Raw genomic sequence first — 17,758 nt, forward strand, 5'->3', positions numbered from 1 at the left:
TGGTATGCTGTTAATGACAGACCAGGTCTCGAAAAAAAAGGGAATGTCAATATCACCAAAGCAGTGTTTTACTTTGTGCACACAGAAATAAATACTTCACACACTTGCGCTTGAAAATTAACATTCATATGAACACTATGAAAATATTCAACTGAATATGACTGAAATCATTTTAGTCAAGGCACTTGCTATTCAGTAATAACCATGAAGACATAAGTAACAACCAGCTCTTTAAGAGATATATATATATATATATATATATATATATATATATATATATATATATATATATATATATATATATATATATATATATATATATATATATATAAATAGCCCTTAAATCTCCCTTAAATAGCAAACCAAAATGTGTTAACCTCTCCAACATCCATCGAGCACATTCTCTGTGTTTGTGTATTATTTAAGGTTTAGATACTGTGGCAGGACATTGTTCCAGAACTGAGGGTCCTGAGCACCACTATCTGTTTGTCTCTTCTCTTTGACATTCTGTTGATGTCTTTGTCTGCTCTTCTGTCTGTCTCTCTGTGAACTCGTCTGTCTTCGTGGAGGTAACACTTCTGGTTTGGCTCTCTGCTTTGGTACTTTTTTGGTCTTTTCTTCTTCCTCCTCCTCTTCCTCGCCTTCTTCTTCCTCCTCACTTTCTTGTTCTTCCCCTTCCTCCTCCTCTTCCTCAGTATCCTCTTCATCCTCTTCTTCTTCCTCTTCACTGGTTTCTCTCTGTTTCCTCTCATTTGTCTTGCTTATGTTCTCTTTTTTCAGCTCAGCTTCTTCCTCTTCCTCTTCTTCCTCACCCTCTTCCTCCTGTTCTTCTTCCTCATTGCTTCCATGTTTCTCTTCTCTAATATTCTTTTTTTCATGCTCTGTTTCTTCCTCCTCCTCCTCATCTTCATCACCTTCACTCTGTTCTTCTTCTTCCTCTTCACTAGCTTCTATTTTTATATTCTTTTCTTTCTGCTCTATTTCTTCCTCCTCCTCTTCCTCACTCTCTTCTTCCTGTTCCTCTTCCTCTTCACTAGATTCTCTCTGTTTCCTTCTGTTTGTCTCTGTTTTTATATTCTTTTTTTCCTGTTTGGTTTCTTCCTCCTCTTCCTCACTCTCTTCTTCCTCTTCTTCTTCTTCACTAGATTCTCTCTGTTTCCTCCTGTTTGTCTCTGTTTTTATATTCTTTTCTTCCTGGTCAGATTCTTCCTCCTCTTCCTCACTCTCTTCTGCCTGTTCTTCTTCCTCACTAATTTCTTTCTGTTTCCTTCTGTTTTTCTTAGTTTCCATATTCTTATTTTTCTGCCCTATTTCCTCCGCCTCCTCCTCCTCCTCCTCCTCTTCTTCTTCTACTTCTTCACCTCCCTCCCCTTCTTCCTCATTAGTTTCTCTCTGTTCCCTCTGTCTTCTCTCTGTTGTTTTATTTTCGTCCCCCTTGTCTATTTCGTCCTCTTCTGCTTCTTCCTCATCTCCACTTTCTTCTGCATTATTTTCTTCCTCCATTTCATCATCTTCATCTCCTCTCTCTGTTTCCTGTGTCTCTAAAACGTCAAGATTCTCTTTTTCTCCAAACTTTTCTTCACCTGTATCAATTTCTTCCTCTTCCTCAATCTGTTCTTTCCCTTCTTGTTTTTCTCCATCTGTCTCTGACATTTTGTCCTCATCTTCAGCTTCCACCTCATTCTGTTTCTCTTCTTCTTCTTCTCTCACTCTCTCCTCTTCACTCTTGTTTGTGACCCCATCTTTCTTGTCTTTCAATTTTTCATTATTTTCCTCTTCATCCACCTCCTCTTCCTTGTCTCCATCACCCTCTTCATTATCGTTATTTTCTTCTTCCTCTTCCTCTTCTTTTGTCTGATCTCTGCTTTCCTCCTCCTCTCCATGATTACCCTCTTCTTCTTGATTTTCCTCTTCATCCTCTTCCTCACCATCTTCTTCCTCCTTATCTTCCTGTTCTCCCTCTCCTTCCACTGTCTCGTCCTCTTCCTCACCATCTTCTTCCTCCTTCTCTTCCTGTTCTCCCTCTCCTTCCACTGTCTCATCCTCTTCCTCCTTATCTTCCTGTTCTCCCTCTCCTTCCACTGTCTCGTCCTCTTCCTCACCATCTTCTTCCTCCTTATCTTCCTGTTCTCCCTCTCCTTCCACTGTCTCGTCCTCTTCCTCACCATCTTCTTCCTCCTTCTCTTCCTGTTCTTCCTCTCCTTCCACTGTCTCATCCTCTTCCTCACTTTCTTCTTCCTCCTTTTCTTCCTGTTCTCCCTCTCCTCCCACTGTCTCATTCTCTTCATCCTCTTCCTCAATCTCATCCTTTTCTTCACTGTCTCCTTCCTCTTCATCTGATCTCTCACTTTCATATTGTTCATCAGTTTTCTCTTCATCACTGCTCTCTCCTTCCTGCTCCTCCTCTGCATCTGTTTTCTCCTCGTCTTCCACCTCACTCTCCCTCTCCTCTTCCTTGTCTTCATTACCACTCTCTTCATCTTCCTCCTTTTCATCAGTTTCTTTGTCCTCAATCTCCTCTTTCTCTTGTTCCTCACTCTGCTCTCCTTCTTCTCTTTCAGTCTCATCTCCACTTTCTTCACCTTTACTCATCCCTCCCTCACTTCTGCTGCTCTGTCTGCTTTTGCTGTCATCCTCTTCCTCTCCTGCTGCCTCACCTTCTTCTTCCTCCTCCTCTTCTTCATTTTCCTCCTCTCCCTGTTGAGTATTCTCTCCTTTATCTTCATAATTATCACTCTCTCTTTCTTCTTCCTCTTCAACAGCACTACTCTCCTCTCCCTGCCCAACCCCCTCAAGTTCATCTTCTTCCTCAGCGAGACTCTCTTCTTCACCTCCCTCTTCCTTTCTCTCTGTCTTACTATCCTTGACATGTTCTTCTTCCTGTATTTTTTCATCATCACTCACCCACATTTCGGTTTCTTTTGAAACTAGCTCATTTTGTTCATCTTGTGTAATCTGCTGTTCAATTATGCTGTCATCAACTTCCTCGATTGCTGATACATCCTGAACGGTGCTTTCCTGTTCCACTTCTTGTTCTTGCAAGATATTGCTTCCTGGTGTTTCCTTGGACACTAATGCATGTGAGGACATTTGAATACTTGGTTCTGGTTGGGGTTCAGAAAGAACTTCAGCTGCTTTTATCAGAAGTGGTGCAGCACTTGCCATAGCCATGGCTGGTAGTGAGGAAACTACACTACCCATAATGCTCTGCTCTGCATGTGGCTTCCTGTCTGGCTCTTTAGGTTCAGCTGTTTTTTTGGATAATTTATTTATTTTTTGTTGTGACTGCTTGTGGTGTGATGAACTTGATGGACTCAATAACTTACCAGATGATGATTCGGTTTCTTTGGTGGCAGATTTATTGGTTGCCGATTGGTTATTGGACCATAAACTGGAAAATGAGTGGCCTCTTTCTGGAGCTAAGCTTTTAATAGATGGAAATTCATGTTTCTGTTCAGTAAGCACTTTATCAGTGGGCGACTGACTATTTTTTGCTTGGAATGCAAGTTAGAAGCTGATTGTCTTTTTTTTGCAGTTCTTCCTGATTTTTGGTTCTTAATTGGGGGAAATGATATATCAGAGTTCTGAGGTATTTTACTATCATTTCCCTTTTTGAGTTCAGTTTTCTCATTTGCTGGAATTGCATGTTTAAGCTCAAATTCTGAGTTCTTAGACTCCACAGGTTTTTGCTTTTCAGCTTTAGATGTTTGTGTGGGGATAGAAACTGATTGAGGGCTGGATGTTTTGGAAGCTGTTTCTGATTTTGGGGCTCTTTCTACATCTGATCTCTTCTTTTTTGCTTTCTTTGGTGCAAGTTCACTTAGTCTTTCTTCTGTGTCAACATAAATTTTTTCTTTTCCTTTTTTTGGGGTGCTTTGTATTTTAGCTGGAATCTTGACTGGTGTTGAGACTCTCTTTTCTTGTTTGTTTATCGGTTTTGTTCTGACCTCTTGAGCATTTCCAGGGGATGGCTTGATGTCTCTTTGAGCATCTGCCTGAGGCACTGATTCAACTTTGTTAACCTCTCTAGCGCCGGAGGACACATTTTGAACCTTGACTGGTGACTTGACCCTTTTTGTAGCTCTTACTGGAATACCCATCTCTTTTATTTTGGGAGTTTTCACCTCTTTTGTGGACGTTGTTCTAACTTGTCCAACTTCCTGAAATGGAGAACTTCTGGAGAAAGTCTTTTGACTTTTAATTGAGCTTGTTTTGGTCTTCTTCTCAATCTCAGAAAGAGCAGAGACCTCTTGACTTCTGGACTCTGCGTGTTGAACCGTACTATATTTGTCTGTTTCTGAAATGTTGTCCCTTGGATCAGTATTAGTACTGCATGTTTCACTGCTTCCCTCATTTTCCTTAGCTGATATTCTATCTGAAGATAATCTGATGTCTACTGCTTGACTTTTAGATTTATTATTTGTACTCTGGATGGTTTTTTTGTTTGTTTTGGTTTGTATTTTGCTTTGTGATGCTGTAAGAGAAGAATGTTCTTCCGCCATGGCAGGGTTCTTTAAATCTCCAGACTTGGCCTTCTTGCTTTTTAGATTGCTTGATGGTGGAGAAACATAAGCACCATGTACTTCGGTGGGGGGAGCATGTTGAGGGATATTCTCTACCATGCCAGAATGCTTATTTTCTTCATGTGTCTATGAAATCAAACAGTACATCCTATAATTATACAATATACATTAAACTCAGTTATACGTATTATAAACAGCATCTTACGCATAGTGAGTTTTTCTGCACATTGTCTGATATGCTGTTTTCAGATCTTCCAACACTATGGCAGTCATCATTCTTCTTTGTGATTTGTGTGACTGTATTTACAAAACAACAATCATATTTTACTGTTTTTTGGGGTCTTTTACAACATATTTGTAGTATATATATATATTTGAATATATATATATATATATATATATATATATATAAGAAAGGTATTGGGAGAACATACAAAATTGTAAAATAAGAAATATTTACGTGGTGTTGTCATGACAGGCAGTGTGATTGAGGAAGAATCAGATTCAGTTTTGAAGCGTTTAGGAGTGTCTCTGGGAGATCTGGGTTGTATGATGTTGCCTGTCAGGGCTAGTGCAGTAAAGCCAGTTGTAGGAGGAGGGAGACTGCAAAATTCTGGGCCAAACTGTGCAGGTGAGCTCTCCTGAAACACACACATCAAACAAATTTTCACACTCTCATTGCTTTCTTTTCTATCCAGAATGTCACACACAATTTTAGAAAATCTTCATACTTTTGCACAAATTATTAAATCATTTAAATATACAGCTTGTTTTAATTACACATCACGTCTCATATTTCATCATGCTTCTTGGTAAAGTAATACATTATATAAAAATAGCTTAATTTTTCTAATTCAGTATCATTATTTCTTTTCTAATTCACCCAGATTTTCAGGCTTAAAATTTGAAGGCTTGAACTACTTGAGGGAGAGTAAATTATGATTTCTTTCTGAGTGAACTATTCCTTTAACATCTTAAAAACTTGTTTAACTCAGGTGATTAGCTTCTTACCCTCTGTCTTCGTCTGGCACGTGTTGATAGGCTCCAGCGGTGAGAAGTTGGAAGAGATGAGGGGAGAAAGGTGGGTTGTGAGACTAGAGCAGGTGCTGGGTCTGGAATATGCTCTAAAGGTTGCCCCTGTAACATTGAGGTGTAACACCTGTCCAGGTAAGAGTAGGTAACATCTTCATCTTCTAAACAAACTTCTTCACTTTCCTGTTGCCGTGGCCGTGCGAAAACCAGCATGTGACTGAAACCACAGGCCACCTGCAGCACAAATGCAAACCAGCATGTGACAAAAAACCACAGGCCACCTGAAAAACATGATCATAAGAAGAAGGTATCAGAGAACGTACAGACATGACTGAGTAATCAAAGAACCTCTGGCATACAGTTGGACTGAACTGATTGGTGAAATTCTCATCTCCAAGGCCCAACTTCCCATAACGGCCATCTCCAAATGTATATAGAAGACCACTGTCTTGAAATTTCCTTGATAAAAAGTGTAACTATATAAACATATATATATATATATATATATATATATATATATAAAACATGACAAAATTGTTGGTACCCTTTGGTCAATGAAGAAAAAGTCACAATGGTCAGAAATAACTGTTATCTGACAAAAGTACGTAAAATTCTATAAATGTTAACAATGAGTCAGAATTGTTTTCAGAATTATTAAAAAATAAAAAGAACAGGCATCAAAAATGATGGCTAGAAAACACTGAAAGTTGTGACTGGACTGTTAATTGTGTGTCCACTAATTAGCATCAGGTGTCTACAACCTTGTAATCAGCCATTGGGCCTAATGGCTCCAGGTAATCACTGTGTTGTTTGGTGATATGGTGTGCACATCTGGACCCAAATGTATATAGAAGACAAGCTGTCTTAAGCTAAAGAACAGCATATTAAGTTTAAGATCCATGGGACTGTAGCCAACCTCCTGGACGTGTTGCTTGATGACAAATCTAACGGAAATGCATTTAGAATATTACAACCTCCTGGACGTGGCCGCAGGAGGAAAATTGATGACAAACTATATAGAAAGACTTCTAAAGAGATTCAAGGTGAACTTCATGCTCAAGGAACATCAGTGTCAGATCGTTGTTTGAGCCAAAGTGGACTACATGGGAGAGGCGACCAAGGAGGACACCATTGTATATAAAAAAGCAAGACTGGAATATGCCAAACTACATGTTGACAAGCCACAAAGCTTCTGGGAGAATGTCCTGTGGACAGATGAGACAAAAATAGTTTTGCCAAGGCACATCAGCTGTATGTTATATATCAAGAAAAGAACACTGTCCTAAACATGGAGGAGGCTCTGTTAATTTATGTCTGGCACAGGGTGTCTTGAATCTGTGCAGGGTACAATGAAATCTCAAGACTATCAAGGAATTTAGAGAGAAAAAGTGTCAGAAAGCTTGGTCTTCGCAGGTCTGGGTCTTGCAACAGGACAATGTAAAAACACCCAAGAATGGCTAAAACAATTGGAATGACCTCAATCCTATTGAGCATCTTTGGAAGGAGCTGAAACAAGAAAGGCACCCTTCCCAGACACAACTGGAGCAGTTTGCTCATGAGGAGTGGGCCAAAATACCTGCTGAGATAATATTGACAGTTAAGAAGCGTTTGAGACTCAAAAGGTTGCGCAACAAAATATTAAAATCATTTTTGTCCAGGTCTGTTTCATGAGTTTATTTTTTTAATAATGTTGAGCATGGTTGAAAAACAATGTCTGACTTTGTTAACATTTATAGATCATTGTGAGTTGAGTACCAACAATTTTGTCCACGTCTATATATATATATATATATATGTCATATGTTCCTTTTTTTGGAAAAGTTCCTTTTTCTGTTAAATGTGAATTAAAACAATGGAATGTGAATAAAAGAAAGCTCCCCAGAAAGCGATAAAGCTGCTGAATAATATTGAAGAGAACATTGTGGATCATGAGAGTCACTATGACCTGCCAGAACCATCACTATATTTGATTCGTTTTCATACCACTTACTTTCATTACCACATACCATTTAAAAAAAACTGATTGCACCACATTTAAAATATATTTAGATTCAGATTTAAGTAAATGATATACTTTATATCACTTTAACAAAATAATTAATTAGCTGATAATGATAATTATTTGAATCCTCTAGCAGCTTTGATTTAACAGCGTGTATATTTTACCTGTTATTAATGCACTGTGGTTTTCACCACATGTGACATGACTGACCCTGCCTTTCCTGAAGTGGCCGACAGCAACAGGTGTGTCTGCTAAAAACATAAGTGTCCCCAAGCCCAGCTGCCCAAACTCCCCACGGCCAAAAGAATACAACTCATTCTCTACAGGAAAGAGAGTTAAAAAATAATTAGCATCAAAGCAAAAAAAGTAAAAATTGTAATTGTATGATATCATATGGCATGTATTTAGTGTACAAGAAGTACCTGGAAACCTATTTAGATTTATCACTGCATTAGATAGCAACATATCAAGATTTATTAGATTTTGCAATCTAATGAATAATAACATTTATTTCATTGATTGACATTTCTATCACCTGTAAGAGCTAGTGTGTGCTTGTCTCCACATGCCACCTGCAGCACTCCGTGCAGAGATTCAACCCGCTGAGGATGACTGTGGTTGGCCAGCTGATGAGCAGAAAGACCCAGTCGTCCATCTGCACTCTCCCCGAAAGTGAAAACATCACCGTTATCTGAAACACACCAAATTCCCCACATTTTATTTAGCTGATTTCTAAAGTAATTCCCTTTAAAAAAAAATAGCAGCATGGTTTTCATGTTTGTGAATAGTGTTTGTTTGACAAGCGCTCACCTGTGACCAGAGCTGAGTGTCTATATCCACACGAGACCCACTGAATTGACTGTTTTAGTTTCAGCTCTTTAGGCAATAAGGCATGGCTGTCATTCCCCAAACCAAGCTGACCAACAGAGTTATCACCCCACAGAAAAAGCCTGCCATCCTCTAAAAATGTACAGATTTATTATTTAAATCCGTATCGTTCATCAGTGCGTTTGACTTTGTCTAGTATAGGAAATAATCGGTTACATATCATTGTTACCTGTAAGTGCAGCAGAGGTGTGGCCGCCTGCAGAGAGCAATTTGATTGGAGCATTGTCACAAAAGGGGTGGAGCCGCTGGAAAGAAACGCTGTCGTTACAGTGGCCCAGTCCGAGCTGTCCATCACTGTTTCCTCCAGCTGCAAAAATTTCCCCTTGTGCTGGAGAAAGCCCACAGATATATTCACTTACCTACTTCATCTCCAAAAAAAGTTGTTTTAACTTGAAACCCTTTGTTATTCCACCAACTAAAAATATTTAGTTTAGGCAACTTGAAATTTTAAGTTACTCAATGTTAACTTAAATGACAACTGACATATTTTAGTTAACTAAACTAAAAAAACTTGAAACAACATTTTTTTACAGTGTATACTCTGCTATTATAAGAACAGAACACTTTTTTTGAGATATTAATACTTTTATTCAGCCCTTAAATTGATTGGCAGTAAAGACATTTATAATGTTACAGAAGTGCCTCTGAATAAAAAACTTTACATACAGGTGCTTACGAGTGTGTGAACAGTCCCACAGGCAACAAACTGAGCTCTTTCCCCTTTAAGAACTGCGTGGATAAATAAAAAGGTGAATAAGAAAACCGAGAGTGATCAGTTTTTCAAATGCTTGGGTTCAATTCTCAAATTATAATTTTGAAACAATAAGTTCAGATCTTGTTTAGATCAGATTGGAATTTCTTATTGATTTGAGCAAATAGCAAATGCTTTGGCAAATGTGTGCAAACAGTAAGTACAATTATCTGCGGTTTGCACCAAAACTAATTGCATATGACTTATTGATCAAAACCGATGAGTCGATTCTCACTTCAATTCATTGCATTCAAAAAAGATCCATTCAATTCTGAAAAATTGGTATAATATGCATGTGTATTCTGTAAATATCTGACATTAACATTGTTTGTAATGCCAGCTAAATTGGCAAATTACCTATTTCTTTGTATTTGTGGTAACATCGAAATATGAAATGTACAGTAATTGGACAAGCAAGATTTCACTTTACATGTACAGTAAACGGCTTGCGTGCATGTCTGTGCCTCACCTTTAACACAGGTCGGTTTATTCACCGGTCCTTTGGTTTGAAGACCGAGCTGACCTCTGTTATTATTTCCAAACACAAACAAACGGCCCTGCTCTGAAAAAGAGTTAATTAAAGAGACTTTTATTACAAAATAAAGCTGCAGTTACGAAATTACAAGGTGAATATAGAGAGATTACAACCTGTTACAAAGGCAGAGTGTGACTGTCCACATGAGATTTGCACAGGTATATCATTCTTTAGCCATAATCTGCTGGGTACATTGTTTGCTATTTTACTCTTTCCAAAGGTGAATACAGCACCTGTTTCTGCAATAAGGAAACATAGAGGTTCAATACAGCATATGCTCTCCGTAACGGTTGTTCACACGGAGCAAAGAGCAAACCTCCACGCTCAGCAAGATGGTCCGTTTAAATCCTTAGAAAGCTTCCAGCTTCCCAGAATAGCCTGTGTGTAATGCTCTAGATGTGATTATGGTGTCACATACTGTAAGTCCTACAAACACATGCTTGTAAAACACACTTACCTACAAGACAGACAGATAGCTAGATAGATAGATAGATAGATAGATAGATAGATAGATAGATAGATAGATAGATAGATAGATAGACAGATAGACAGATAGATAGATAGATAGATAGATAGATAGATAGATAGATAGATAGATAGATAGGTCAGAGTAAAATCGCAGTTTACCTGGTATTTCTGTGTCTGTTTCTCCTGTCATCACCTCCTACACCTTTGTTCTGCAGATGACATTCCTGAACTGTCAACTGTTCCCTGTTGAAGAGTTACCGGAAGTAAACGTTGCCCTGGCAACAGAAAAAAAGAAAGAAAAAAGGTTTGCACTTTTTGTCAATTTGTCAGTTATTTGATTAATTTTAAAAAGAAACATATATTATATTAATGGAATATTTTAACGAATGTGTAGAGAGAGAGAGAGAGAGAGAGAGAGAGAGAGAGTTTTTTCATACGATGACAGGGTTTGTGGAAGCGCGTGAGATAAAAGAGTACGTGCACGAGAGCCGTCACTCATCACGCACTGTTACTTGCCCGCCCCTTTCCGTGCCGTTGGCCACGCCCCCACGGCCGCATGTCAGGGAGTGATTTGATTTGGCGGTGTCACTTAGAGGTCTGTATGCATAGGCCTACTTATGTCAGTAAAATGTTTGCATTCAAAAACATTATATATTTTGGTCTGAAATCTGCTAAATGTTGCCAGAGCAGGAATTTTAGGTGAGTTGGAATTTTTGCTGCTGTATAAAATTTTGAGTGACGCTGTGTAATAATTTTCATTGATAATATTAATTCTCACATTGCATTACGCTTAACAGAGAATGAATTAATGATATAATCATGGATGTAAGGAAAGTTAAAAGCTGATCGCTTAAGCATAAAAAAGAATACTTGATGGATAGGATATTTTAATTAATAAAAGAGTAGCTTAGTTTACTAGTAGTTTAATAACAGGGCCTTTTTAACATGACACATTTACATTTACATTTACATTTAGTCATTTAGCAGACGCCTTTATCCAAAGCGACGTACAAATGAGGTAGGCATATAGAAGCAAATTAATATCAGCAAATAACATGTATTCTTTGGATGCAGATTTTATTTTTTTAAATGGCCATTTTATATAATTTGAATTGAGCTTGTACAATTTTTGAATATATAAATACACCATACCTTCAATTTATAAAGTCATAAAATCTGTGTTTATTAGAATTTTAAAATGTTTTTTAAAATGTTATTTTGCTGACTTTTTTTAAATAAAGGGTATGTGAGTTGTAATGATGCTCAAGTCATTTTCCATCTGTATCACGTACGTTTTATGTCCACAGAGTGGGAAAAGCAGCTCTGGACAGTGTGAACCTGAAGGGCCGCAGCTTTCTAACACTAAAGGATTTTAATGCAGAGGAAATTAAACATATCCTGTGGGTTTCTGCTGACCTTAAGCATCGAATAAAACACAGTGGAGAGGTACAGCAACATATACTGCAACTAATTTACTGTTCAAGTTACTGATCAATAATATTCCCATTCTCAGGACTGATATAATGAACAATGTTAACTTATTCCTCTTTTTATGGTACAGTATGTCCCGTTACTTCAAGGCAAATCTATCGCCATGATATTTGAGAAGAGGAGCACTAGGACCCGCATGTCCACTGAAACAGGTGCCATTCAAAGTCTGAGTCTGTGAAAGGGCTTACATTTTTTAGTGCGGTGCCTGAACAAAATGAATGAATAGGGACGGGCACAGAACAAAAGATTTGACACATAGACAGTTTTTTTCTCTCTCTCTTTTTTTCTAAGGGTTTTCTCTGTTGGGTGGCCATCCATGTTTTCTCACACCCCAGGATATTCATCTAGGAGTCAATGAGAGCACCACAGACACGGCCAGGTCTGGATTCACACAGACTGTAAACACAATTCTCAGAGGCTTTAACAGGGTCTAATGTGTGGGTGTGTTTGTATGGCAGGGTGCTCTCTGGTCTGGCAGATGTAGTGTTGGCTCGGGTGTATAGTCACTCTTCTCTGGAGCACCTGCATAAAGATGCTAATATACCAATCATAAATGGCCTATCTGACCTTTACCACCCCATACAGATTCTGGCTGACCTATTGACACTACAGGTACTTACTCCCCGACACACAGACACTCATTCACTCAAGTACATGCACTCAAATGTGCTTTTCACTCTTTCAGGAGCACTATGGCTCATTAAAAGGCCTCACTTTGGCTTGGATAGGAGATGGAAACAATGTTCTTCACTCCTTTATGATGTCACTGGCTAAACTAGGTGTCAATCTAAAAGTGGCCACACCCAAGGTCTGCCTCCTTCAGATCTGTTTTATATATATATGTATATATACACACACACAAAGGCCTATTTATGTATATTTTATTTAATACTTTTAATTAACCTTTTGTCTTTAGGGTTATGAGCCAGATGCTAATGTCACTAAAGAGGCTCAGCTTCTGTCCAAACAGGTATGGACCGAGAATGATCAGTCTTACTCATAAGATCTACAATATAATTAAGCATCTTTTCATAATGTTTGCTTGGTAACACTTTATTTTACGGTTACACCTATTAGTTATACATTTATTGTACAGTATAATCCAATGTTTGATATCCATGCTGCAGTTCGGTACCAAGATGCAATTCCTGATGGATCCAATGGAGGCAGCACGGGACAGTAATGTGCTGGTTACTGACACTTGGGTGAGCATGGGCCAAGAGGAGGAGAAGAAGAAGAGACTAAAAGATTTCCATGGTTACCAGATTACTATGAAGGTAGAGAAATGGCCATTAGCTTTGTCTGGTCTGATCTAGTCTATTTTTGATAACAGACATGCTTTTAATTCCATTATGCTAGTTTTTATTATTTCTGTTGATTGGTTGACAGACAGGAAGTGTGGCTGCACCAGACTGGACGTTTCTGCACTGTCTCCCACGTAAAACAGAGGAAGTTGACGAAGAGGTTTTCTACTCACCACGGTCCCTTGTTTTTACAGAGGCTGAGAACCGCAAGTGGACCATTATGGTAAATTGCATATTATTATGAGTATTATTAATGTATTAATGTATAAAAGTAATAGTTTCTCTGTTTTTTTCCAGGGTTTGATGGTGTGCATCCTGACAGACTATAAGCCACAAATTCACAAACTCAAATTTTAAAAATCTGTCTGTCATCTATAATTGTAATTTATCATATGTATCATTCTACAAACCAATAGGGGTTTAATAAATTAATAGGAAATTCAGAAATTAATATATTCTTTTATTAAACCTGTGAAACAAAAATTGCGTACTAATACTTTTTACAAAATAATTTAAATATTTTAGCAATGCAAATACCTTTAAGACCTATAGAGGGTGCTGTGACATTAGTATTCGAAATAGTATTTGTTTTCACATTTGATATATTCAGGTTTATTTAAATTACAAGGGGGTTGGATGGACATGGCAAATAATGTTATTTATTTATTTATTTATTTTAAAAAGAAAGGGGTTGCAGTGCATCAGACTATTTATATTCAGTCTCTATAAGACTTTAACTGTGTCTCTAAAGGTTTCTATGTCACCTCCAGTCACTTAGAAACGTTTTACAACAGACTCTTTTAGGTAATCATTTACATGTCTAACTCTGCAGAGCAACATGACTCAGAGTAAGTAGTTGTGTGTGGGCATGCATTTAAAGCCACTATGGTATTTTCATGTTATGGCTAGGCTACTTTGTTTTAGCATGAATGTGGGGTCAGCATGCTTTCATTTTTATTGTTTCACCGTGACCTTTCGTTGTCTTGACTGCTGCCTTCTAAGCAGTATCAGATCAGAGTGAGATCAGACTGATATGCATTACAGTCAAAGGATGTTTAGAGACGTTTTCCGACTGTGAGTGAAACTCTCAACGACTGAACTGGGGGAAGGCACGCTGCAAAAAAAAAAAAGTCAATGTTATTGTACAAAGAAATCACTTCTGCAATGCGTACATTTAAATGGTAAAAGAGAACAAGAGATTCTCAGGGTGAGGCAGAGAAGAACCTGGAACAAGGGTGGAGATTAGAGGCAGAGCAGAAGAACAGGTTTCTAAATCATCCAAGACATTCTCGTCATTGCAAAGGTGTTTCAGCTTCCCATTCTATGACTTGGTATGTACGATTATTTAAACTGAAACTTTGCTGTGATCTTATCTCATCTAAACATTGTTTGACCCTCTTCAGCTGTGACCTTATTAGGCCTGTGTGTGTTTTCATTTTTGTACTGATTGGGATTCAGACATGACTGCAAGATAGAAAGTCAAGAAATAAGACACATTTACTCATGTTGATAGTAGGCAACTGGGGTCCTAATCGCTTAAAATTAGCATCTGAATACATATTGTGATCCTCTTGTGTTAATTTGGACAACAAACCAAATCCCCTGTGGGCATTCAGATTAATTCAACAAGCCAGAAGGGACAGTTTCAGAGCATTTTACATAAGCATTTTAAAAGATGTGAGTAAAAGACATAAGTCCATAAAAGAGAGGAGAGAAACATGCCCCTAAAACCCATTTTAAGGAACAAATAGTCATCTAGTCAACTTTTCAACTGTTTCAGTTTGCATGTAAGTTTGGCCTTCAGACCACTGAATTAGTCTTTTTTACAAAAGACATAACTGAGTTCTTAGTTAGGTCCCTGTTACAGTTCTCTTAAATATCAGGTTTTAGATGTTTCTTCTTAAACATATGAAGCAATCATTGACAAAGAATGAGCACAAAAATGTATGTGGATTTTGGAAAAGAAAATCAGAACAGAAATCTTCTTCATGTTGAGACTTCCAATTAAGCACCTTAGTAAAATCTGAACAAAGCTTGAGATTCACCAGGAGAAAACTGTAACAAGCCACAAGAGTTAAACAAAATGATCTGTTTTCTTTATTTGATCTCGTTGCCACTTGAAAGAAACAACTGAGATACAATCTCATATCTCATTTGTCTTTCCTGCTGGGTCCATTCATATTTTGCTTATGTGGCATGATAATGACTTTAAACATTCATAACTCAAGCATGTAACGTTTGGCCTTAATGTTACTAATCAGCAAAGCATTTGAAGATTAGATTTTGTTAACATTTTATTTACTCAAGTCAAAATTATTTACCCTTTTACCTAAACTTCGTTTTCATACACTTCAGCCATAACACATAGGCCTAGCTATTATTTTTCGTTGTGTTTGAAAATGATTTAAAAAGAATCAAAGTGGCATGTGTTGCTTTTCACATGGATTCAGATGTTCTTTGTTATTATTAGGTTTCTATGTAGCCTGATGTACATTATTATGCAACCAATCGATCGAAGCACTTTCGTGCCGCTCCCTGAGCGTTCGGGCAGTGCGGAGGTTGGTGTCTTGCAGCTGGAATCTGGTTGTGGCCGATCCGACATCCCAGACCGGACCGACAGGTTTCGGTGACGCCCAGGAGCAAAAGTAGTCGGGTATAAATTCAACGTAAGCACAGCATTCCTTCAGAAACAACTGAGCGCACGAGAGGCAAACACACTACTCTCGAATCAACCCTCACAAACCAGCACAATGCAGATGTCCGAGCCCCTCAGCCAGAAGAACGCTCTGTTCACGGCAATGAACCGCTTCATCGGCGCCGTCAACAACATGGATCAGACGGTCATGGTGCCCAGTCTGCTGAGAGACGTGCCGCTGGACATAGAGAAAGAGCAGCAGAAACTAACCAACGACCCGGGCAGCTATCTGCGGGATGCTGAGGCCGACATGTACAGCTATTACAGCCAGCTCAAGTCCATCCGGAACAACATCGAGTGGGGCGTCATGCGCGCAGAGGAGCAGAGGCGCAAGAAAGACACGGGAGCGCCGGAACCAGCGCGCACGGAACCCGAGAGCGACACGGACCTGGAGCAGCTCCTGCAGTACCATCTGAGGGGCCTGCATGGGGTGCTGTCCAAACTCACCAGCCAAGCCAACAACCTGACCAACCGCTACAAGCAGGAGATCGGCATCGCTGGCTGGGGACAGTGAGCTGCATCGTGGTCTATTGGAAGATGAAGATGAACTATTCTGATCTAATAGGATCTATTTTGCCTTTGTGGAAGAGCCTACCGAAGGGACTGAGCGAACTGAAGTTAAACTGTCAAAAGTTAAAATGCAAGACAAACCGAGAGGGGAAAGTGGGTTTGTTGTAGACTAGTATTGGTTTTGGTGTTGATCACTGATGGGCTGCTTCTTGTCTTGTGGCATTTTATTTGCACTGACAGTTTTCCCTTTAAAAAACAAAAACAAAATCCGTTCAAATGGCTGGTTGCCATGCCTTATCTTGTATTTAAATCTATTTATGTGCTATGTATAATTGAAAGCTTTTATTTTTCCATTCTTTTTCATTTTGTGAGAGGAAGGTTGTTGTCCTGTGACGTTGCCGTATGCTCCGGAGGACTGATAACTTGAAGAACTGATAGTCTGTACGAGTGAGAACTCCTATTGATGAAACAGAAACCCTGTAGAAAATCCTTGGGAGTATTTCCTGCTAATGACCTGAAACTATTTGTGAATTATACTTTGAGTCAATGACGTGCATGGCTCTGAAAACCACTCCGTGTGTCATGAAGAGCAACATGAGATTCTGTGTTAAATTGTGCCTGAAGTCCAGCATTATTGTTAAAAACATTTGCTGCATTTTGTACTGAATTGTTTTTTACTACAAAATAAACTTTTTTTTAATTTGAAAACACCTAATGTGTGGTTGTTAAATCGTAATCATGCTCAACAGTGCTTAATCAACACGACTTGCACACACCCTGGGCCTGTTTCACAAATTAGCCTCACACATACTCTTCATTCCTTAGTGCTTTTAAAAGTTCATAATTTAAATAACTTTCATTTCTGAGACTGCCGATGGATTAGACTTAATGGCATGAAAAAAAATAACTGCTTCTAATCAAATTACATTCTGTAATCTTTTCAGTTCCCATTTATTCTTTATTATCCATTATCCTATTTAGCGTGTGCATACAAGTAAGAATTAAAACATCTCTTTTATTGTTTTCTGAATACAGATATAGTCTAAAAAGAGGCTATATATTATACTTGCCCATGTAAGCAGATGAGAAGAGAAAGCTTACAAGAAATGTGTGATAAACAATGTTCTGGTCTGTGAAAAATACCATTGTCTCAAAAATTAGGAGTGTGAATAATTTTGATCAAAATGTATACAATCATTTATAAAAAAATCGATATTATATTTAGGCCTATATTAATTTTTATATTTATATAAACAATAGACATTATTATTATTGAACAATGCCTTCTAGGATACCAAAGATTCTTCTTTTTTGGACCTACACCTAAATAAACATTTTGACAAAAGGCGTTAACTGTCACACCATGTTCCCTGGATGTACCTGAACCACATTGCCTTCATGTTTCTTTCCATACTATAGTAACTTAAACAACACATAACACTACTTTTAAAAATAAATAAACACATCAGAACATACTGTACATACATTACTTTAAAGTAAACCTCATCTATCCCAAAACAATTTAAATAAATGATCGACACCACTTTATTATGATCTCG

At 38.2% G+C, this 17,758-nt stretch overlaps 3 protein-coding genes across 3 annotated transcripts; 2 read left to right on the forward strand and 1 right to left on the reverse strand.

The window, feature by feature from the left end:
• Positions 1 to 361: 361 nt before the first annotated feature.
• Positions 362 to 10,493, reverse strand: rpgra (retinitis pigmentosa GTPase regulator a). The gene is given in 16 exon segments (XM_043249095.1): positions 362 to 1,260; positions 1,321 to 1,775; positions 2,166 to 3,497; positions 3,500 to 4,631; positions 4,750 to 4,820; positions 4,984 to 5,164; positions 5,535 to 5,789; positions 5,879 to 6,003; positions 7,722 to 7,877; positions 8,093 to 8,248; positions 8,368 to 8,517; positions 8,615 to 8,773; positions 9,112 to 9,174; positions 9,666 to 9,758; positions 9,845 to 9,970; positions 10,359 to 10,493. Coding segments are annotated over 16 exon segments (5,328 nt in total). The 5' UTR covers positions 10,390 to 10,493; the 3' UTR covers positions 362 to 417.
• A 334-nt stretch (positions 10,494 to 10,827) lies between these two features.
• On the forward strand, positions 10,828 to 13,423 carry otc (ornithine transcarbamylase). Its single transcript, XM_043249109.1, has 10 exons — positions 10,828 to 10,898; positions 11,507 to 11,645; positions 11,761 to 11,842; positions 11,982 to 12,069; positions 12,149 to 12,302; positions 12,376 to 12,498; positions 12,607 to 12,660; positions 12,818 to 12,967; positions 13,080 to 13,217; positions 13,292 to 13,423. The coding sequence occupies exons 1-10, from the start codon at positions 10,828 to 10,830 to the stop codon at positions 13,349 to 13,351; spliced, it is 1,059 nt and encodes a 352-aa protein (XP_043105044.1). The 3' UTR covers positions 13,352 to 13,423.
• A 2,243-nt stretch (positions 13,424 to 15,666) lies between these two features.
• Positions 15,667 to 16,909, forward strand: mid1ip1a (MID1 interacting protein 1a). The gene has a single exon (XM_043249111.1). It carries the CDS (start codon positions 15,745 to 15,747, stop codon positions 16,201 to 16,203), a length of 459 nt encoding a protein of 152 aa, XP_043105046.1. The 5' UTR covers positions 15,667 to 15,744; the 3' UTR covers positions 16,204 to 16,909.
• Positions 16,910 to 17,758: the final 849 nt, after the last annotated feature.

The sequence above is a fragment of the Puntigrus tetrazona genome, chromosome 9 (genome assembly GCF_018831695.1).
Source record: "Puntigrus tetrazona isolate hp1 chromosome 9, ASM1883169v1, whole genome shotgun sequence".
Classification (NCBI taxonomy): Eukaryota; Metazoa; Chordata; class Actinopteri; order Cypriniformes; family Cyprinidae; genus Puntigrus; species Puntigrus tetrazona.